The sequence below is a fragment of the Podarcis raffonei genome, chromosome 18 (genome assembly GCF_027172205.1).
Source record: "Podarcis raffonei isolate rPodRaf1 chromosome 18, rPodRaf1.pri, whole genome shotgun sequence".
In the NCBI taxonomy this organism is placed as follows: domain Eukaryota; kingdom Metazoa; phylum Chordata; class Lepidosauria; order Squamata; family Lacertidae; genus Podarcis; species Podarcis raffonei.
In genome coordinates this window covers 9011781-9034467 of record NC_070619.1, presented here as the reverse complement: position 1 = coordinate 9034467, position 22687 = coordinate 9011781, and the positions used below count along the sequence as shown (strand labels likewise).

The 22687-nt window shown below is 48.9% G+C and overlaps 1 protein-coding gene across 1 annotated transcript in view; it reads left to right on the top strand.

Moving 5' to 3' along the window:
- The window catches only part of HCN2 (hyperpolarization activated cyclic nucleotide gated potassium and sodium channel 2), a 56431-nt gene extending 44676 nt beyond the window's left edge, over positions 1-11755 (top strand). Inside the window, exons 4-8 of the mRNA XM_053372775.1 lie at positions 405-623; positions 4632-4778; positions 6686-6926; positions 7699-7863; positions 10614-11755. Of these exons, the coding sequence (XP_053228750.1) occupies positions 405-623; positions 4632-4778; positions 6686-6926; positions 7699-7863; positions 10614-11608 (1767 nt within the window). The 3' untranslated portion in view covers positions 11609-11755. The remainder of the gene's footprint in view (positions 1-404; positions 624-4631; positions 4779-6685; positions 6927-7698; positions 7864-10613) is intronic.
- The last annotated feature ends 10932 nt before the right edge of the window (positions 11756-22687 follow it).

The window sequence follows — 22687 nt, the reverse complement described above, 5'->3', positions numbered from 1 at the left end:
AATTTTCCTAGCAGCAGTTGCATAAAGTGCTACACGCCAGGTCACATATTTATCTGTGCCTGCGAGGAGATATAAAATCATGTCCGAGGGGTTCTGGCCAGGAGACCTTGTCATTATAGGTACTATAAATCTTTTTCTTGCATCATTATATAAGAGACAGTGCATGATATAATGCATAAGGTCCTCTACTTCAGAACATCCCCTGATGCAAACACGTTCGTTTTTTGGTATGCCATTGTGTCTGCCATCTCTAGAAGCAGAGCTTATTGTATTTAGTCGTAACTCTGTAAAAGCTTTCTGAAGTTGTGCAAAAGTCAATTCATTAAAATAAATGTACATTCTCGGCCTTTTGGCTAAGATCAAGTGTAGCTTCCTCCTGTGACCTGCCTCTCTCTCTGTTTCAGAACGATTCCTGGAGCGAACTGTATTCTTTCGCCCTCTTCAAGTCGATGAGCCACATGCTGTGCATTGGTTACGGCCGCCAAGCGCCGGAGAGCATGACCGACATCTGGCTGACAATGCTGAGCATGATCGTGGGAGCCACATGTTACGCCATGTTCATTGGCCACGCCACGGCCCTCATCCAGTCCCTCGATTCCTCCCGGCGCCAGTATCAAGAGAAGGTATTTGTTGGGCAGGGAAGGCGAGGTTGTACAAAGATGCGAGGTCCGTTGGGTGGCATTTCCACAGCTGAGACAGGGCAACTGGCAGCTCGAATCGAATCCATTATTATTATTATTATTATTATTATTATTATTATTATTATTATTATTTATTTATTTATACCCCGCCCATCTGGCTGGGTCTCCCCAGCCACTCTGGACGGCTTCCAACAAAACACTAAAATACAATAACCTATTAAACATTAAAAAACAGAGACATCACCTTGCCAACAAAGGTCCGTATAGTTCAAGCTATGGTTTTCCCAGTAGTGATGTATGGAAGTGAGAGCTGGACCATAAAGAAGGCTGATCGCCGAAGAATGGATGCTTTTGAATTCTGGTGCTGGAGGAAACTCTTGAGAGTCCCATGGACTGCAAGAAGATCAAACTGATCCATTGTTAAGGAAATCAGCCCTGAGTGCTCACTGGAAGGACAGATCCTGAAGCTGAGGCTCCAATACTTTGGCCACCTCATGAGAAGAGAAGACTCCCTGGAAAAGACCCTGATGTTGGGAAAGATGGAGGGCACAAGGAGAAGGGGACGACAGAGGACGAGATGGTGGGACAGTGTTCTCGAAGTGGCTAGCATGAGTTTGACCAAACTGGGGGGGGGGGGGCAGTGGAAGACAGGAGTGCCTGGCGTGCTCTGGTCCAGGGGGTCACGAAGAGTCGGGCACAACTAAACAACTAAACAACAACAACATTAAACATTAAAAGATTCCCTAAACAGGGCTGCCTTCAGATGTCTTCTAAAAGTCTGGTAGTTCTTTTTCTCTTTGACATCTGGTGGAAGGGAGTTCCACAGGGCGGGTGCCACCACCGAGAAGGCCCTCTGCCTGGTTCCCTGTAACTTGGCTTCTCGCAGGGAGGAAACCGCCAGAAGGCCCTTCGGAGCTGGACGATGGAGGTGGAGACGTTCCTTCAGCGTCTTGTCCCAGCGTTTCCTTGTCCCTGGGAGAGCACGAGTGTGACAAACCTCATACGTTCCTGCTCTTTCGCATTTATTCCTACGGCGGTAGACTGCTCTTGAATGTGGAAACTCCATCTAGCTGGGAAAAAGGAAAGCAGAAACAGAGCCCTGCGGTCATTTTCATTACAACCTCTCCTTTCTCCCACTGCCCTGAGACACAGCAGATATGATTTTATTTAATCTATAGATATGTATGTCAATATATAGGGAGCAATAAGGTCTCCTATTTATTTTTTCCTTCAGAACCAAGAGTCTTTTAAGAACCAAGAGGATCTCAATCTTCTTTTCTTTTGATCAGATTTTGTTGTTGAGATTTTCCCATAATAACAGTAAAATTTCAGCTGTGGGGGGGAGGGAAGAAGGAAAGAAAGGAACAATAGAAATAAAGGGAAGAAAGAGAGAGAAATAGAAAAATAAATGCAGCAATAAATGAATAAAATATTTCCACCTGGTGTTTACGTGAAAGAACATAGGATTACAGTACAGTGGTACCTCAGGTATGCTTCAGGTTACAGATGCTTCAGGTTACAGCCTCCGCTAACCCAGAAATAGTGCTTCAGGTTAAGAACTTTGCTTCAGGATGAGAACAGAAATCGTGCTCCGGCGGCGCGGCAGCAGCAGGAGGCCCCATTAGCTAAAGTGGTGCTTCAGGTTAAGAACAGTTTCAGGTTAAGTACGGACCTCCGGAACGAATTAAGTACTTAACCCGAGGTACCACTGTATTAAAAACCTCCGACCCATGTGAACATCCGTCTTCTCTGCTTTCTGTTAAAGAATATTTATTTTAAATTGGGGAATCAATCCTTCCCTTTCCCCGTGAAAATCTTTAAGGGATAGACGACAGCTTGGTTTTTGAGCTGACAGCTGGAGGCCGTTTTGACCAGCCCTCTTCCTGTCTCCTGAAGCAAAAGGCTCTTTTTTTGACAACCTCATTGGGTCCTCAGAGGCACCCCCCACACACAAAAAAACCCCCGCTTCGACTGAGCGATCTCCGGATGCGACTACCACCCATATTTTGACAGCCAGGCCTCGTGGGGCTGGCGGTTGGCGCAAGATGCAGAAAGCAAAGAGAGTTCTCTGTCGCCAACGCCTTGGCATTCCTGCCAGGCAGATCCGTAGGGCAAATCTCACCTTCTTAGGCTTTTTAGGTCAAGTGGTTTTTCAGGCCGTGGTGAAGATCTCTGGCTTTCTATCTTGCACAAGAGGAGGCAGCCTATTAAGGAGGTTGCTGTCTCAAAAAAAGGACTGTTTTCTGTATGGGCTTTCCTGGCGTCCAACGATGCTTCATGGCCGACTAAATGTTCTGCAGAGGGGTCCGAATAACCAGGTTTGATTCCCACCGTTTGGGACATGTTGCTTCAGGTGGTAGTGTCAGAAATTGCCGCCGTTTACTTAATACTGGCGATTCCTCTGGTAAAAGCTGTTTTTATGGGACTTAAGCTGAAAGTTTTTGGAGGGAGACGGGTGGCGCTGTGGGTTAAACCACAGAGCCTAGGGCTTGCCGATCAGAAGGTCGGCGGTTCAAATCCGTGCGACGGGGTGAGCTCCCATTGCTTGGTCCCAGCTCCTGCCAACCTAGCAGTTCGAAAGCATGTCAAAGTGCAAGTAGATAAATAGGTACCACTCCGGCGGGAAGGTAAACGGCGTTTCCGTGCGCTGCTCTGGTTCGCCAGAAGCGGCTTAGTCCTGCTGGCCACATGACCTGGAAGCTGTACGCCGGCTCCCTCGGCCAATAAAGTGAGATGAGCGCCGAGATGAGCAACATTCAATCTTATATATCTGCTTAGCTTAGCTTAGCTTTGTGAAATCAGTCCACACATATCAATAAATTTTTTAAAAATATTTTTTATTGATTTTAACATATAAATTATCAAGTGTACCACAAAACATCACTTATACGATCTTTTTAGACTTCCGTCAGCACCTCTGATGATCCACCGTTTTAACCACTTCTTATGCATTTCTAAACTTTATATTGCCTTTACATTTCTTAACAAATCATCCTCCCCCTTCTCCATTTTTGCAATACTTCCAATAATACTCACAAAACTTCTTGCAAACCTACAAATGTTGTCTGATCTTCACAAATACTTTTCAGATAGTCCGTAAATTTACTCCAGTCTTCCGTGAATTTCTGGTCCCGCCGGTTTCGGATCCTTCCTCTTAGTTTATCTAGTTCTGCATACAGTGGTGCCCCGCAAAACGAATGCCTCGCAAAACGAAAAATGCGCAAGACGAAAGGGTTTTTCGGTTTTTGCGTCGCTTCGCTAGACGATTTCCCCTGTGGGCTTGCTTCGCAAGACGAAACGTCTTGCGAGTTCTTGCAAGTTTGTTTCCTTTTTCTTAAAGCTGCTAAGCCGCTAATAGCCATGCTTCGCAAGACGAAAAAACCGAAAGACGAAGAGACTCGCGGAACGGATTAATTTCGTCTTGCGAGGCACCACTGTAGTCCATTAACTTAATCCTCCATTCTTCAATCTTCGGTAATTCTTCTTGCTTCCATTTTTGGGCCAATAATATTCTTGCTGCTGTTATTGCATATAAAAAGAGCTTAGATTCCTTTCTATTTATATCACTCCCAACAATGCCCAGTAAAAATGCTTCTGGTTTCTTTATAAATGTATATTTCAACATTTTTTTCATCTCATTATATATCATCTCCCAGAAGCATTTCACCTTTTTACATTCCCACCACATGTGATAAAATGTTCCCTCTTTTTCTTGACATTTCCAACATTTATTACTGACTTTATACATTTTTGCTAACTTTACGGATGTAATATGCCATCTATACATCATTTTCATCACATTTTCTTTTAGGGCATTGCATGCAGTAAATTTTAAACCTTCTTTCCATAATTTTACCCAATCACTCAGCTGTATATTACACCCAAAATCCTTGGCCCAATGAATCATAACCTTCAAATGCCATATATCAATAAATTAAGGGTTCGAAATGCCTTCGCGCTCACTGCAGTTTCTCTCTCTTCTCCCCGCAGTACAAGCAAGTGGAGCAGTATATGTCTTTCCACAAGCTTCCTGCCGACTTCCGACAGAAAATCCACGATTACTATGAGCACCGCTACCAAGGCAAGATGTTCGATGAGGACAGCATCCTTGAGGAACTGAACGAGCCTCTGAGAGAGGTAAGAGTTGTCCTTGGACCCTGTGGAAAAAGAGGGCAGCTTGTGAAATGGGTTACGGATTAAAGGCTGGATTTTTAAACTGGGGTGGCGCTGTGGGTTAAACCACAGAGCCTAGGACTTGCCGATCAGAAGGTCGGCGGTTCGAATCCCTGCAACAGAGTGAGCTCCCGTTGCTTGGTCCCTGCTCCTGCACACCTAGCAGTTCAAAAGCACCTCAAAGTGCAAGTAGATAAATAGGTACCACTCCGGCGGGAAGGTAAACGGCGTTTCCATGCACTGCTCTGCTTCGCCAGAAGTGGCTTAGTCCTGCTGGCCACATGACCTGGAAGCTGTACGCTGGATCCCTCGGCCAGTAAAGTGAGATGAGCGCCGCAACCCCAGAGCCGGTCACGACTGGACCTAACGGTCAGGGGTCCCTTTACCTTAATGCTGGCAAATGAAACCAGCCAGCCCTTTTTCGAGAGACAATGGACTCGTGAGTAGCCCCATTGCAACTGGTGGGTTGCATTGCGGCTGAATTGTAACGAAAGCAATGCATTAGTTGTGTGTGCACTCCTTTGTTTCGATGGATCTTATCATGAGTAAGGCTAAAGTTGGCTTACTCGGTGAGTAGGATTTAGCTGGATAGAATATCCCAATTTGTGGAAGGCTCAGTCAATAATACAATCCTTGATGGGTTTTTTGGTAACACGCAAAGTTATTTCATGGAGGCGTGAAACAAATTTTTATTACCGTCCCCTGGACTGTGATAGAAGTTTGATTAATTCTTGTTGGGATTTGACCGCCCCCTATTGCTTTGTTTTCGTTACATCAGGGCCAGATTTAGGTTTGATGAGGCCCTGAAGGTAATGGGGCCCTTTATATGTCCAGCTGTCCTTTGTCAACAACAAATTGCTGCTGTTTTTTGTGTTGAATATATGCTATATGGTAATTTATGGACCTAATAAGTATCCCAAGCCATTTGCACATCACAAAATGTGTATTTTATCTTACTAATTGTTGAACTGAAATACAATGAAGAAGTATATTAACAGTGAAATGCAATTAAGAAGAACTATAGTGAAATAATTACTAAGCTCTAACTTAAAATGATTTTTTAATTCATAACGAACATAATAATGCAAACACATTGACATTTGGTGATAAGTTCCTTTAGAAACACAGTGGACAAAGACTCATAATCTAGTCTCTGGAAACTTGCTATAACATGAAATAATAAGAGGTGTAAATGTATGATGCAGGTGGTGCTGTGGGTTAAACCACAGAGCCTAGGACTTGCCGATCAGAAGGTTGGCGGTTCGAATCCCCGCAATGACGGGGTGAGCTCCCGTTGCTCGGTCCCTGCTCCTGCCAACCTAGCAGTTCGAAAGCACGTCAAAGTGCAGGTAGATAAATAGGTACTGCTCCAGCGGGAAGGTAAATGGCGTTTCCGTGCGCTGCTCTGGTTTTGCCAGAAGCGGCTTAGTCCTGCTGGCCACACGACCCAGAAGGTGTACGCTGGCTCCCTTGGCCAGTAAAGTGAGATGAGCACCGCAACCCCAGAGTCGGCCACGACTGGACCTAATGGTCAGGGGTCCCTTTACCTTTACTAATAATTATAAATAGCAGAATGTCGGCACCCTATATATAGAAAGGAGCAAACCAGTGATATTTTAGGGAGCAGGTGAGCAGGCAGGGCCCATGACTTATATCCTAGGAGCCAACACAACGCAAAACACTGTTGCTGTATGTAGGTTTTATTTTATTTGTTTTGTATCTTATATTTTGGAAATGTACATCCAGTTTTTTTCTTTAAATTTTTTTGGGGCCCCCAAGAGAGCGGGGCCCTAAGCTATAGCTTGTTTAGCTTATACGTAAATCCGGCACTGCTCACCGCCCCCTGTTCCTTCTCCTGATCTTCTCTCCAGGAGATTGTCAACTTCAACTGCCGCAAACTGGTGGCCTCCATGCCTCTCTTCGCCAACGCTGACCCCAACTTCGTCACCGCCATGTTGACGAAGCTGAAGTTCGAGGTCTTCCAGCCGGGCGACTACATCATCCGGGAGGGAACCATTGGCAAGAAGATGTATTTCATCCAGCACGGCGTGGTCAGCGTCCTCACCAAGGGCAACAAGGAGATGAAACTCTCAGACGGCTCCTATTTCGGAGGTGAGGCTCAGGGTCTAAAATATACGGCGGGGGGGTTGTCATTTCCCCTCCCTAAATGTTGTTTAGTCGTTTAGTCGTGTCCGACTCTTCGTAACCCCATGGACCAGACCAGTAAGCTTTTTGAGGTGATACGGTGTCATAGCTGTCAACCGTCCCTTATTTGGCGGGAAAGTCCTGTATCCCAGAGCCGTGTTCCACTGCTGTCCCTTATTGATGATGTCCCTTAAATTTCCCGGATTTCAAAGGAAGCAGCTCCTCTCCCTTCCTCCCTGCCGGCCAGGGAGAAGGGAGGCTCCAACTGTGTTGCTTGGCTGCGTTGCTCACCCAATAAGGAGTCTAAGAATGACTGGGGGGTGGAGCTTGCATGCCTTGTGCCGATCCAATCGGCCGCGTTGCCTGGGGACTCGCCTTTGCTCAGCGCTTCCCAGCGGAGAGGTGATGGTGGTTTCCCTTGCTGCATCCCCTTTGCCGGGTTGCTGCGCTGTGGGAACCACCGCTTGAGGCTTCGTTTGGCTGCTGGCTGGGCTTTCTGCCTTTGGCTCGGAGGGGCTCAGAAGTCGAACCTACCTGTGTTTGGAAAATCCCTTATTTTGGCTGCTGATCCCTTATTTTCGAGGCTGCTGGTCCTTTATTTTCAAATATGTAAGTTGACAGCTATGTACGGCATGGTGGGGTTTTATTCCCTTGGCGGGGGTTGCGACCGAAATCCGTGTTGCTTCTGTGTGTGTTTGTGTGCTGGAAAAAAAAGCTTTTTCCCTATCTTGCCTTGCAGAAATCTGCCTGCTGACCAGAGGCCGGCGTACCGCCAGCGTCCGAGCAGACACGTACTGCCGCCTCTACTCCCTCTCGGTGGACAACTTCAACGAAGTCTTGGAGGAATATCCCATGATGAGACGAGCTTTCGAAACAGTTGCCATCGACCGCCTAGACCGCATAGGTATTTTGTGGTGTCCCCCACCCCATGGGGGAAATTCTGCCCCATTCCTCGACTTCAGAAGGGGTAGAAGAGCCTTGGCAGACTACTAATAATTATAAATAGCAGAATGTAGGCACCATGTATATAGAAAGGAGCAAACTGGTGATATTTTAGGGAGCAGGCGGGGCCCATGACTTACATCCTAGGAGCCTGCACAACCATAGCTGTTCACTTTTCCCTTTTCTTGCGAGGAATCCTATTCGGAATAAGGGAATTTCCCTTAAAAAAGGGGAAACGTTGACAGCAATGTACACAACACAAAACACTGTTGCTGGATGTAGGTTTTATTTTATTTGTTTTTTATCTTATATTTTGGAAATGTACATCCAGAGTTTTTTCCATAGGGGCCCCTCTATTCTAGCATCTTGCCCTTGATCAGAATCAGAATTGTAGAGTCAGAAGGGACCCCGTGAGGCATCTAGTCCAGCCCCCTGCAATGCAGGAATCTTTTGCCCAACCTGGGGCTCGAACCTGCAACCTTGAGATTAAGAGTCGTGCTCCACCGACCTAGCTCTCCCAGCTTCACAGAGACTGAGCTGAGGGAACATCGGAAGAGCCTTGGTGGGTCAGTCCAGTGGCTGGGCACCCTTGTCCGGCAGCCTGACCAACCAGATCAGAAAAAGTCTCCACAGGATTCGAACACAAGACTCTACCCACTTGCGGTCTCCGGCAGTACCACTTTCAGTGCCACTGAGAGTGATGATGATCATCATCATCATCATCTTCATCTTCTTTGGCGATCACTGGTAGCAGAGTAAGATTGTCTTCCATGAACACGGTCTTAACAGTGAGTCTGTAAGCGACTGTGGAGGCCAATTCTGGATCCAAACGTCCTTCCACAGTGGGGACATTGGTTTCCGGGCGGGAGCTGATCCCGGTGAGGGTTTGCCAAGCGTGCCTTCCTCTTAGCACGTTTCTCCCTCGGGTCCTGAGTTCGAGTGTCTTCAAAGCCCACGACACCTTTGGCAAAGGCTGTTCTCCAACTGGAGCGCTCGCAGGCCAGTGTTCTCCAGTTGTCAGTGTTTATACTACATTTTTTCTCATTGCCTTGAGAGAGTCTTTAAACCTCTTTTGTTGACCACCAGCATTACGCTTTCCATTCATAAGTAAGGAATAGAGTAGTTTCTTTGGAAGACGATCATCAGGCATCTGGACGACATAACCCAGGAACACGGCTGTATTAAGCATATGCGGCACCGGGGTGCAAAGATCCGCCCGGTGCCCCCCCCGGTTGCCCAGTCCCAGGTGCGCAGGACGGCGGAACCAGCCGGCCGACCGCTATGGCGTCTTGCTGGCTCGGTTGCCCCCGAACTCGTGGCGCAGAGCCGCCCGCAGCAGAAGAGCCCACTGTGGCGCTCTGACCTACAACTAGGCTATTCTCCGGACTCAACTCTCAGGTCCCGGACACTTGACCAGGCACCCTTGAGAGCCCAGTGCCCAGGTGCTCTGCACCCCTAGTGCCTATGGGTAAGACGGCCCTGCCAGGAGAGACAATGGCTCTCAAAGTGGACCATTCACAATGGGATCAGGGTTGTGTTATTCCCCCAACTATATTCATTATTAAGGGACATGGGTGGCGCTGTGGGTTAAACCACAGAGCCTAGGACTTGCCGATCGGAAGGTCGGCGGTTCGAATCCCCGCGACGACGGGGTGAGCTCCCATTGCTCGGTCCCAGCTCCTGCCCACCTAGCAGTTCGAAAGCACGTCAAAGTGCAAGTAGATAAATAGGTACTGCTCCGGCGGGAACGTAAACGGCGTTTCCGTGCGCTGCTCTGTTTCGCCAGAAGCGGCTTAGTCCTGCTGGCCACATGACCCGGAAGCTGGACGCCGGCTCCCTCGGCCAATAAAGCGAGATGAGCGCCGCAACCCCAGAGTGGACGCGACTAGACCTAACGGTCAAAATATTCTTTAAACTTCTTCCAGTCTTCTTCCACCGTCTCTTCTCTCTGGTCTTGGAGTCTCCCAGTCAGTTTGGCAAGCTCCCTATAGTCCATCATTTTCATCTGCCATTCTTTGATAGTTGGTAAATCTTGTTTCTTCCAATTCTTCACTGGTAATATTCTCGCAGCTGTTGTGGCATACAGAAAAAAAAGTAACATCCTTTTTGGGGATTTCATCCCCCACTATACCAAGTAAAAAGGCTTGTGGTTTCTTAATAAATGTGTTTTTCAACACTTTTTTCATTTCGTTATAAATCCTTTCCCAGAAGTCTTTTATCTTGGGGAACATCCGCCGCATGTGGTAAAAGGTTCCTTCCTTTTCCTTACATTTCCAGCATTTATTATCATGAGTAAGGTAAAGGCAAAGGGACCCCGACCATTAGGTCCATTCGTGACCAACTCTGGGGTTGCAGCGCTCATCTCGCTTTATTGGCTGAGGAGCCGGCGTACAGCTTCCAGGTCATGTGGCCAGCAGGACTAAGCTGCTTCTGGCGAACCAGAGCAGTGCACGGAAACGCCGTTTACCTTCCTGCCGGAGCGGTACCTATTTATCTACATGCACTTTGACGTGCTTTTGAACTGCTAGGTTGGCAGGAGCAGGGACCGAGCAACGGAGATCACTCCGTCATTGCGGGGATTCAAACCACCGACCTTCTGATCGGCAAGTCCTAGGCTCTGTGGTTTAACCCACAGCGCCACCCGCGTCCCTATTATCATGAGTATGATGCTACAATGTTGATCCTCTCTCCTTTTCCCCCTCTCCCCGCCAGGCAAAAAGAACTCCATCCTGCTGCACAAGGTCCAGCACGACCTCAACTCGGGCGTCTTCAACAACCAGGAGAACGAGATCATACAGGAGATCGTCCGCTATGACCGCGAGATGGTCCAACAGGCAGAACTCCATCATCACGCGGCCATGTTTGCCCCTGCGCCTCAGCCCCAGGTGACATCGGCCATCGCCACGCTCCAGCAGGCTGTGGCCATGAGTTTCTGCCCGCAGATGGCCAGTCCGTTGGTGGGGCCCCTGGGACTGGGCTCCCCGCGCATGGTGCGCCGGCTGCAGTACCAAGGCGCCGTCCCGGGGCCCTTCGCCATCTCGCCGGCGCTGCTGCAACAACACCAGCAGCTCAACCTGCAACAACAGCAGCAGCAGCAACAACAACACGGCGTGCCGCAACCGCCGCCACAGCGCCCGCCGCAGCAGCAGCAGCAGCCTCCCGCCCCCTTCCCCGCCGTGGCGCCCAGGCCGCCCGTCCAAAGCCCCCTGGCCAGCCGGACGTTCCCCTACGGCGGCGCCAAAGGCCAGTCGGGCTCCCAGCTCTCGCTGACTCAGCAGAAGGCGCCCGGCTCGCCGCAGCGGCTAGCGGCGCACAAAAGCACGCAGGCGCTCCCCACCAGCAGCCTGAGCCAGGAGACGCGCCCACTCTCGGCCTCACAGCCGTCGCTGCCGCACGGCGTCTCTCAGACCATGGGCCAAAGCCCGCCGCCGTCCGCCGGCGAGTCCTCTTCCTCCATCGCCACCGCGGCGGGGCAAGGCCAAGGGGCGTCCCCGGCCTCCTCTTCCCCCTCGCCGGCCCCCTCCGCCCAGAGCCCCGGAGGTACGCCCCGGGGGGCTGCGCCTCCGCCCCGCGGGAGCTTGCCCCACCCAGTGCCCGTGGGGTCCCCTACGCCACCACCGCCGGACTCGGGCACCGCCCGCAAGGACTCTGCCATTAGCACGCCCGACACGGACCCAGCGAAATCCAGGCTTCCTTCCAACTTGTGACCTTTGACCTGAGCAGCCAGTGGCACCGCGGCGGCTGTGGGGTGAGGGCGGCATCCCCAACCCGGCTGGCGGCAGGGCGACACTGCAATGCCCACCGCGACGGCGCCTTTTCTCTCTTGCGGACCGCTCCTTTTGCTGCACAAAACTGGTGGCAAGGGGAAAGGGGGGCAGGCCAGATCTTTCGGGGGGGCAGGTGTCGTGCCCCGGTGCCCGCTGCAACACCCGGTGCCCGCTGGGCAGTTTGCGAAGCCTGCTTGCGGGGAAAGCGGGGCAGGAACCCCCATGGCTCGTACAGAAGCTGGGGGAAGTTTAGGGGGGAGCCCTGTTAGGGGGGTTTTGGTATTTGAGTGTGTGTTGAGAGAGAGAGAGATTAAGAGAGCCAGCTGCCCCCCCCGTCACCCGTCGCTCCTGACCAAAGTTTGGCTCCCAGTGACCCCATCTCCTCTCCATCCCACCTCGCCCTGCTGTGACTGCACCACCGAAAGCCATATCTAGACTTACCGCGCAACTTTAACCCAATATGTGTAAGATATATACATGCATAAATACATATATATCTCCAACAGTTAATATCAATTTTAGGTATCTATACGATAACAGACCACATGCGCAGAGCCTTATGCAACCTGCTCCATGGAGAACCCCGGAAGGAAGGGGCTTGGGGGGGGCAGTTAGGAAAAAGTGGTGTCGTTGGAAAGAGGGGATTTGTGGCGTCGGCGGCCCCACACTTTGCCAGCAGTCGAACCCTCCGCCTCCTGTGAAAACCTGGTTTTCTTGTCTTTGCATGCCTGCTAAAGGCTTTATTTTTTTGCGGGGGGGACGTATTAAATACCGGGTGTGACATTTGGGGAAATGGCGGGCCGGTTCTCTGGAAGTCCCCAATCCGTGGAGAAGGATTTGCGTGTTTTTGCCTGTCTGCTATTCCGCCCCCCACCCAAACTTCCCGCTCTAGTGCCTTCCTCTTGCAAGCCTGTCGTTAGCAGCTTACGGAACTCACTGCCACAAGGTTTCGGGCAAATTCAGGGAGGGCAGTTCTAGTGACAACCTTCCCCCCCCCCCGTTTGTTTCCTCGCGTGTGCGTTGGCGGGATTTGCGGGTTTCGCGGCCCTTTGGAGCGTCGCAGAAAAAATCATCGCTGAAGGCAGTATATCACTGGCTGCTTCCTACTGGTGTTGGGAGTCGGGATACTGGTCTTGATGGTCTGGTGATCTGTTCCAGCTGGGTTAATTTAGCTTTTTAGCGTTCCTTCCATGTGGCTTATTTTACTTTGCTTTCTTAACTGCAAAAGTTAAAACAGGGCGTCCACGTTCAGAGGCAGTTTACCTGACGGTGGTGATTGGTGGAAACGCAATTGCATGGGGTGTTTGTGTGTGGAGGGGGGAAATTTGGAGGCCCTCTGTGTGTGCCCCTTCAGAGACCCCCCAATTCCTGTCAGCCCCCCCCAACAGCCAGCATAATCATTGGTTTAAAACAAATGCATTTCACAGAACATATACAGTGGTACTTTGGTTCTCAAACTTAATCCGTTCCGGAAGTCCATTCCAAAACCAAAGCGTTCCAAAACCAAGGCGCGCTTTCCCATAGAAATGAATGCGAAACGGATTAATCCGTTCCAGACTCTTAAAAACAACCCCTAAAACGGCAATGTAACATGGATTTTACTATCGAACGAGACCATGGGTCCATAAAACGAAAGCAATAAGCAATGTACGGCTGTCACACAATCAAAAAATCAGTAGCTGAACTGGGTTCCACGCAGTCACAAAAAAGAGCCGCAAAAACGCAAAATAAATAGCAAAAACAGACAGACCGCAGCGTAACACTCAAATCGGAAGCGTAACACTCAAAACGGAGCATGTTCGGCTTCCGAAAAAAAGTTCACAAACTGGAACACTTCCTTCCGGGTTTGCAGTGTTTGAGTTCCAAGATGTTTGAGTACCAAGGCGTTTGAGAACCAAGGTACCGCTGTACGCCTTTAGGTGCCAGGCGAAAAGGTTCCTCTTCAACCGGGCCTTGGGGCGATTGACGTCCTATGCCCTTTAAAATCTGTTGTGGAAGAAGGGGTTATTGCTTTCCTTCCTGTTGTTTTCGTCATCTATTTTGCATTTTTCATATTGCAATTTTACGTTGTCGACTGCCTTGAGATCTATGGCTATCGGGCAGTATGCAGATTTTAATAATAATAATAATAATAATAATAATAATAATGGTCCCCGCCAGTCTCCTCCAAGATACCGCAATGTACCAAATATTTGTCCTCCTTGGAGCATTGAAATAAATGTGACTCACAGGCATTCATCTCTCTCTCTCTATATATATATATTAATTACCGTATTTTTCGCTCTATAAGACACACCAGACCACAAGACGCACCTAGTTTTTAGCGGAGGAAAACAAGAAAAAAAATATTCTGAATCTTAGAAGCCAGAACAGCAAGAGGGATCGCTGCGCAGAGAAAGCAGCAATCCCTCTTGCAGTTCTGGCTTCTGGGATAGCTGCGCAGCCTGCATTCACTCCACACACACATTTCCCCTTTTTAGGAGGGAAAAAGTGAGCCTTCTAGAGCAAAAAATACGGTAGTTTTTTAATATATCATTTTCAACAGTCATTCAACATAGGTCACACCTTATCCAGTTTTTTTGGACTTACATCAACCCCATCTGAAAATTTCCCAATTTTCATTGGAATCTACATTTCTTAATTTCACTATTGCTTTTCATTATCTATAGACTCTCTCATCATAGCTTTCCTTACAATATTTCATATATTCCTCCTTACAGAACTTCTTGCAGTCCTGCTAACATAATCTGTTGATTACACTTGCTTTTCAAATAGCTGGCATGTTTATTCCAGTCTTCTGAGAATCTCTGGTCCCTTTATCTCAATGGGTCTCCTCTGAGTAGGACTTCGTTGAAGGCAACCCATCGATATCTTTTAAAAACCAGACTTCTTTCTATAAGCAGAAGGGATGGCAGGGTTTGAAAATCTGCCAATATACCGTATTTTTCGCTCTATAAGACGCACCAGACCACAAGATGCACCTAGTTTTTGGAGGAGGAAAACAAGAAAGAAAATATTCTGAATCTCAGAAGCCAGAACAGCAAGAGGGATCGCTGCGCAGTGAAAGCAGCAATCCCTCTTGCTGTTCTGGCTTCTGGGATAGCTGCGCAGCCTGCATTCACTCCATAAGACGCACACACATTTCCCCTTACTTTTTAGGAGGGGAAAAGTGAGTCTTATAGAGCAAAAAATACGGTATTCAGGGCCTCCTTGGCTGCTGGTGACTGGCTGCTCTGTGGGTGGAGAAATGAATTCTCCAGCGGAAATAAGTTGGCAGCTTCAAGAGAGTGAGGCTTGGAGACTCCATTTCCATCCCCACTCTGTTCCTCTTTTGAAAAAAAGCAAAAATCAAGCTGTAAAGTCTTTTCCTTCCTTTCTCTGAATGCAATATGGTCCTTTCAGATGCACCCACGAGCATCTGTTCTTCCTCCTTTAAAAAATGGCAACAAATCTATCCAGCAAAACGGGCCACAGATGGAAATGAGAAAATCCTTGGGAGGGACCGGTAGGGAAACGGCTGTGTTTCACTCCCTGGGAATCTCTTCGGGAGACTTCCGGGGGATGTCACCAGTCCTTGTTCTGCATAGATGGAGAGCAAGAGGATTTGTGCAAAGATTTGCTGATCAGAAGGTCAGCGGTTCGAATCCCCGCAACAACGGGGTGAGCTCCCGTTGCTCGGTCCCTGCTCCTGCCAACCTAGCAGTTCAAAAGCACGTCAAAGTGCAAGTAGATAAATAGGTACCGCTCCGGCGGGAAGGTAAACGGCGTTTCTGTGCGCTGCTCTGGTTTGCCAGAAGCGGCTTAGTCCTGCTGGCCACATGACCCGGAAGCTGTACGCCGGCTCCCTCGGCCAATAAAGCGAGATGAGCGCTGCAAGCCCAGACTCATCTGCGACTGGACCTAATGGTCAGGGGTCCCTTTACCTTTACCTTAATGGCTGGCAGTCCCTGCTCAGCATCTCTGGATCAGGGGCTGTTGAGCAGTAATAATAATATTAATAATAATTTATTGTTTACACCCCACCCATCTAGCTGGGTTTCCCAAGCCACTCTGGGCGGCTCCCAACAGAATATTAAAAACACGATAAAACATCAAACATTAAAAACTTCCCTAAACAGGGATGCCTTCAGATGTCTTCTAAAAGTCGGATAGTTGTTTATTTCCTTGACATCTGATGGGAGGGCGTTCCACAGGGAGGGTGCCACCACCGAGAAGGCCCTCTGCCTGGTTCCCTGTAACCTCACTTCTCGCAGTGAGGGAACCGCCAGAAGGCCCTCGGAGCTGGACCTCAGTGTCCAGGCTGAACGATGGGGGCGGAGACGCTCCTTCAGGGATACTGGGCTGTTTAGGGCTTTCAAGTTCAGCACCAACACTTTGAATTGTGCTCAGAAACGTCCTGGGAGCCAATGTAGGTCTTTCAGGACTGGTGTTATATGATTGATGGCCGGTGTCTGGATGATTGGCAGCAGACTGGCAAGGGTTTTCGCCGAGTGCCAATTTGCTTAATGGTTCCCCTTCCGAGAATAAAAATAAAAATAACATTAGCACCCTTCGTCAGTAGTAGCTTTGCACTTTTAAAGGGGTCCCTCCCCCCTGTTTACTATAATAGACTGCTTGCTATTAAACAGAAATAAAAGGGTTTGCAATTTTAAAAAATCTCAAAACTCTGAAACATCTGTTAAAACAAGATTGACCCAAAGAATCATGGGAACTGTAGTTTTTTTCTATGGGAGCTGAAAGCCTAGTTTAGAGATTCCCATATTCGTCTCGCAGAGCTACAATTCACCGAGTTCCCTGGAAAGAGAAATTTATGGTGAAACCATTCTACCGATTGTAACTCTATGAAGGGAATAGTAAGAGCTCTCAGCATCCTTAAGAAACTACAGCTCCCAGAATCCTTTGGGGGGAAGCCATGGCTGTTTTAAAGTGGTGTGATACTGCTTTAAAATGTGCAGTGCAGACAGGTGTGCCCAAATTACAAGGAAGTTGGTGAACAAGGCTGGTGGGATCTGTTGCTCTTGAAATGTTGAGACTCCAGCAAGTGAAAACGCTACCTGGATTAAGGTAAATTCAGCAGTGTAACACACAATAGAGAAATATAATTGGGTGGAGAGGGGAAACTAAATTCAATGATTTTTGTTTGTTGGTTTGTTTTGTTCTTAGAACATGGGGAAATTTAAAGAACCGCGGAAGGGGAAGGAGGGAAGTCAATGAATGTACGACTGCAACGGTGGATATTTAATGATGGAAATGTCAATTTGAATTTTTTAAATCAAAGTCAGTTTTATATGAGCAATGGTCAGGGATGAAAGGAGTTCACCAGCAGGCTGATTATATATATATATCACCTGAAGGAACTTTACAGCATTGCTCTTGAGTTTGCTACAAGAAGCAAGAGTTCTCCCTGCTCCTTAATAATATTGGCCTCTGCACCTGTAGCCTCTTAAATTCAGGATTTTCACCTGGGTGCTCTGCTGGGGAAGGAACAGGTCAGTGAGAAGTTTTTTTGCAATTAAATCTTAATAGCTCCTTTGCCAGATTGTGAAATGGGTTACGGTTTAAAGGCTGGCTTTTTAAACTCTTTTAATGCCGGCAAATGAAACCAGCGAGCCCTTTTTCGAGACTCATGAGTAGCCCCATTGCAACCGGTGGGTTGCATTGCAGTTCAATTGTAACGAAAGCAATGCATTAGTTGTGTGCGCGCGTGCCTTTGTTTCGACGGATCTTCTCGTGAGTAAGGCTAATGTCGGCTTGCAGCCCAGTGAGTAGGATTTAGCCGGATAGGATATCCTGATTTGTGGAAGGCTCAGTCAATAATACAGTCCTAGATGGGTTTTTCGGTAACATGCAGGGTCAATTTATGGAGCCGTGAAACACATTTTTATTCCCTCCCCCCCCCCCCAGGACTGTGATAGAAATTTGATTAATTCTTGTTGGGATTTGACCCCCCCTCCCTCAGTTGCTTTGTTTTCGTTACATCAGGGCCAGATTTAGGTTTGATGAGGCCCTCAGCTCCTGAAGGTAATGGGGCCCTTTCTATGTCCAGCTGTCCTTTGCCAACAACAAACTGCTGCTGTTTTTTGTGTTGAATACATGCTATATGGTCATTTATGGACCTCATAGGTATCTCAAGCCATTTGCGCATGTTACCCTGCAACCAGTCCATGCAGAATGTCGGCACCCTATACAGTGGTGCCTCGCAAGACGAAATTAATTCGTTCCGCAAGTTTTTTCTTCTTGCGAGTTTTTCGTCTTGCGAAGCACGGTTTCCCATAGGAATGCATTGAAAATCAATCAATGCGTTCCTATGGAAACTGCCTTCAGACCAGGTCCGGGGACAGTCTGTCCCCCGACCTCTTCTGAAGGCTGGGGGGGGGGACAAGGGCTTTTCTTCCCACCGCCAGCCTTCAGAAGGCTGTTCTGAAGGCTGGCGGTGGGAAGAAAAGCCCTTCTCCCCACCTCCCACCCCGCAAGCTCCGGGGACAGGAGGGCTTTCCTCCCAACTGCCAGCATTTTAAAAGCCCCCAGGACAGCGGAGACTTCTCCGTTGTCCCGGGGGCTTTTAAAATGCTGGCGGGCGGCAGCGAAGCCTTCGTTCCCACCCGTCAGCATTTTCAGATCGCCCCGGGACAGCAGAGAAGTCTCCGTTGTCCCGGGGGCTTTTAAAATGCTGGCGGGCGGCAGCGAAGCCTTCGCTGCCGCCCACCAGCATTTTCAGATCGCCCCGTGACAGCGGAGAAGTCTCCGCTGTCCCGGGAAGGCAGGCGGGGGGGAGCAAAGACTTTTGCCCCCCGCCGGCCTTCAGAAGAGGTCCAGGACCTCTTGTGAAGGCCGGCGGTGGGCGAAAGTCTTTGCTCCCGACCGCCAGCATTTTAAAAGAGGTCCCCGGGGATTTCCCTATGGGCTTTCTTCTTGCGCAGCAAGCCCATAGGGAAATTCGTCTTGCGAAACGACTCAAAAACGGAAAACTCTTTCGTCTTGCAAGTTTTTCGTTTTGCGAGGCGTTCGTCTTGCGAGGCACCACTGTATATAGAAAGGAGCAAAGCAGTGATATTTTAGGGAGCAGGCTAGCAGGACTAGTAAGTCCCATGACTTACATCCTAGGAGCCTACACAACACAAAACACTGTTGCTGGATGTAAAGGTAAAGGTAAAGGGACCCCTGAACATTAGGTATAGTTGTGGACGACTCTGGGGTTGTGGCGCTCATCTCGCTTTATTGGCCGAGGGAGCCGGCGTTTGTCCGCAGACAGTTTTTGGGTCGTGTGGCCAGCATGACTAAGCCGCTTCTGGCGAACCAGAGCAGCGCACGGAAACGCCGTTTACCTTCCCGCCGGAGCGGTACCTATTTATCTACTTGCACTTTGACGTGCTTTCGAACTGCTAGGTGGGCAGGAGCAGGGACCGAGCAACGGGAGCTCACCCCGTCGTTGCGGGGATTCGAACCGCCGACCTTCCGATCGGCAAGCCCTAGGCTCTGTGGTTTAACCCACAGCGCCACCCGTGTCCCTATGCAGAATGTAGGCACCCTATATATAGAAAGGAGCAAAGCAGTGATATTTTAGGGAGCAGGCTAGCAGGTGGGGCCCATGACTTACATCACAGGAGCCTACACAACACAAAACACTGTTGCTGGATGCAGATTTTATTTTCTTTGTTTTGTATCTTATATTTTGGAAATGTACATCCTGGTTTTGTTTTTTTTTGTCCTTTAAATTTTTTGGGGGCCCCCAAGAGAGCGGGGCCCTAAGCTGTGTTTAGCTTAGACGTAAATCTGGCACCGCATTACATTATAGACATTCTTATGATGTCTGGGGTCGGTTTTTCACGAAGGGTGGGCTACACAAGAGCTAAATCAGTCAACCAACCAATCAGAGGGTTGCAAAAAGATTCGGTGCATGTATGAATTGGGAATCTGAGCAAGAATTGAGGATTGTTTGAGCACTGCGTCAGATTTTGCATGGGGTTAGGAGGTACAACGGCACCTTCTCCCATCCCTCCTTCCTGCCTGAAGTATGTGGGGAGGATAAGAGATCTCCAAACAGACTCACAAGGCTGCCTGCCACCTTCCACGGCTAGCCGGGCCCCCTTCCTTGCTCTCGTGTCGTAACAAACCCGCCTCAGGTTTTCTGCCTCTCCCTCTGCCAGCCTCTTGGGAGAGGTGTTGTGGTGTGCATGTCTGTACGTCAACCTGTCGTTTCGTCCCTTGTCTTCTGAATTGTGTGTTTGCGCGTGCGCATGTTTGAATTCCTGCTGGAGCCACAGCCGCGAGGAGGCAGCGTCGCTTAGTGCTTAGAGCAGGCATGTCCAGAGTCCGTTTCGGGGGCCTAATCTGGCCCGGCGGTCGATTTAATCCAGGGGTGCCGTGGCAGCATGTGTCCTGGGGCGAAATCCCCCCGCAAAAAAAGAAAAAAAAAAAAAGCTCAACTTCAATCCTAAAAAAAGGTAAATAACTTTGGCCGGCCCTCACGCATGTTCACTTCATCAAATCTGGCCCCCTTGGAAAAAGTTTGGGCACCCCTGGCTTAGAACTTCTGCATTTCATACAGAATGTCCCACGTTCGATCCACAGCTGTGCTTTTTAAACATCTGGAGGGCACTAGGTTGGGGAAGTCTCGGCCCATCATCCTCATTTGACCTCCATCTGATCGTCCTGGCTCCTGAGAATTTTGCTGGGGGCTGCCGCCTCCCTCTTAAGGACTAGAAACTTGATTTCAGCGAGAAACGATTCCCACTGTGGTGAATCCTGGGTACCAGAGATCACCCGGTGCCCGGATTTGTGGCGATTGCGTTGAGCCATCCAATGGTCGTTGGGGTGTGTCCACGATCAATTTATAATTTTGCGAGGGGGAGAGAGTATGTTTCTAGGGATGTGTGGCTTAGAAGCCTTTGTGCCCAAAATTTGGAACAATTCCCTTTTGCGTTTGAAGGTTTGCATCTACACACAGCTATTAAAAAAATGCTCTGGGGGGGGGAACCCCGTTTTAAAGTTCACGATGGAAATTTCGTAGAATTCTGATTCAGCTCTACAGCGCCCTCTGGTGTTGCAGTGTTATAACGCATTTATAACGTTTTATTTTTACTAGCATAGCTGGGTCCCAAGTTGGAAAGTCGCAAGGTAGCTGGAGCAATGGGGAGGGGGGGGGGTGATGTCTGGGTTTTGTGCTGAGGGGGGGAATCCTGACCTCTCCCCGCTGTTTTGGTTGCTAAGGATTTGACATGCCCTACATTGCCCAGGGGACGATGAGAGCTAGAAAACTTTGCAACAAAACCGCAATCTTTTGCGAGGACAAATAGGAAGGTGTGCCTGTGTGTGTGTGAAGTTTAAAGACCTCTGATCTGCTAAGGTGATTTGCATTCTAGAAAATAAAAGCTTCATGCAAGATGACCGACTCCTGCTTTGGGCAAAGAGAGGGCTGCCCCCCTCAGTTGTGTGAAGAATAAATAATAAATATAAAAATAAAAATTTTATTTATACCCCGCCCTTCCCGGTTCAGAAAACCGGACTCCGGGTGGCTAACAACATATTGAAAACACTTAATTGATGCAACAAAAGACAGCATAAAACGCGAATAACAATAAATTCAGAATTCAAAAATCAATTTAGGGGGGAAAGCCATCCAATAAACATTAGATGATCGCCAGGGCTAGCTGGATAAATTAGTCCTATTTGGGCCAGCAAGGAGACCGGGGGAGAATTAGTTGTGGGATTTCAGAGCGGGTGATCTTCATAAAAAGGGGAGAGGGAGGGAAGGAAGGGGAATAAAAGATCAGGCTAAGTTCAGATTGAAAGCCAGGCGGAATAGCTCTGTCTTACAGGCCCTGCGGAAGGAAGTTAATTTGTCCCCCTGGCATTATGGCATTAAATGTGAAGTCACTTGCCCAGGATGAGAAGGGGGAGGAGACAAGGAAGGAACTGGTAATAGTATTTTTTTGGGGGGGGGGTGAGTTGTGATGTCCAAATTCCCTGTCCATATCATCCATGTTTAGTTTCTCCTTTTTAATTTTTTACACCGTTTATGCAAGCCATGGTTTCCCTGGTGTTTTCCAGGAAACGAGAGCTGGGCTGTCGATGCTGAAATGGAGAGTCTGTCTGCATTTCGGGGGGGAAATGGGGCAATGCAGTCTAGGGAGCTTTGATTTGGCCTTTGTGGGTGCTTGTCAATGTAAAGATAAAAGGTAAAGGGACCCCGGCCATTAGGTCCAGTCGTGGCCGACTCTGGGGTTGCGGCGCTCGTCTCGCTTTATTGGCCAAGGGAGCCGGCGTACAGCTTCCGGGTCATGTGGCCAGCAGGACTAAGCCGCCTCTGGCGAACCAGAGCAGCGCATGGAAACGCCGTTTACCTTCCCGCCAGAGTGGTACCTATTTAGTTGCACTTTGACGTGCTTTCGAACTGCTAGGTGGGCAGGAGCTGGGACCGAGCAACGGGAGCTCACCCCGTCACGGGGATTCGAACCGCCGACCTTCTGATCGGCAAGTCCTAGGCTCTGTGGTTTAACACACAGTGCCACCTGCGTCCCTTCGCTTGTCAATGTAGTCAATGCCAAATCGCAAAAAAATAATAATAGGAACAACCCCCCCCCCACACACAAAATAAAGTCCAAAACAAGGGTTCAGTGCAGTTGCATTTGTGGCTGGCATGTTGGAGAAGGAATAATAAAATCATAGGGTGAGAAGCAAGCTTTGAATCCCTTCCCCTCTCTCCCTGGGGCTATTTATAAGGACCTCATTTAGGGAGGGGAAAGGACAACCCCCCCCCGGCGCCCTATATTTTAGACCCCATATTTTCATTTCCCATACCCTCTGATGCGTTTTACAGGTGAAAAACGTAAAGCTAATTTGTAACCTCTGCAAAACAGCACAGGGCTGGGAAAGGAGACAGTGCCTCTGAGAATGTACAGAGTGCTTTCCTTTCCTACAGAGATTGACCCCCCCTCCACTGCCTGGATTTGTGGGTGGGAGGTTACAGGTAATCTCATGAGCATAGCCAGGATTTATTTTAGGGGCAAGGGGAAGAAC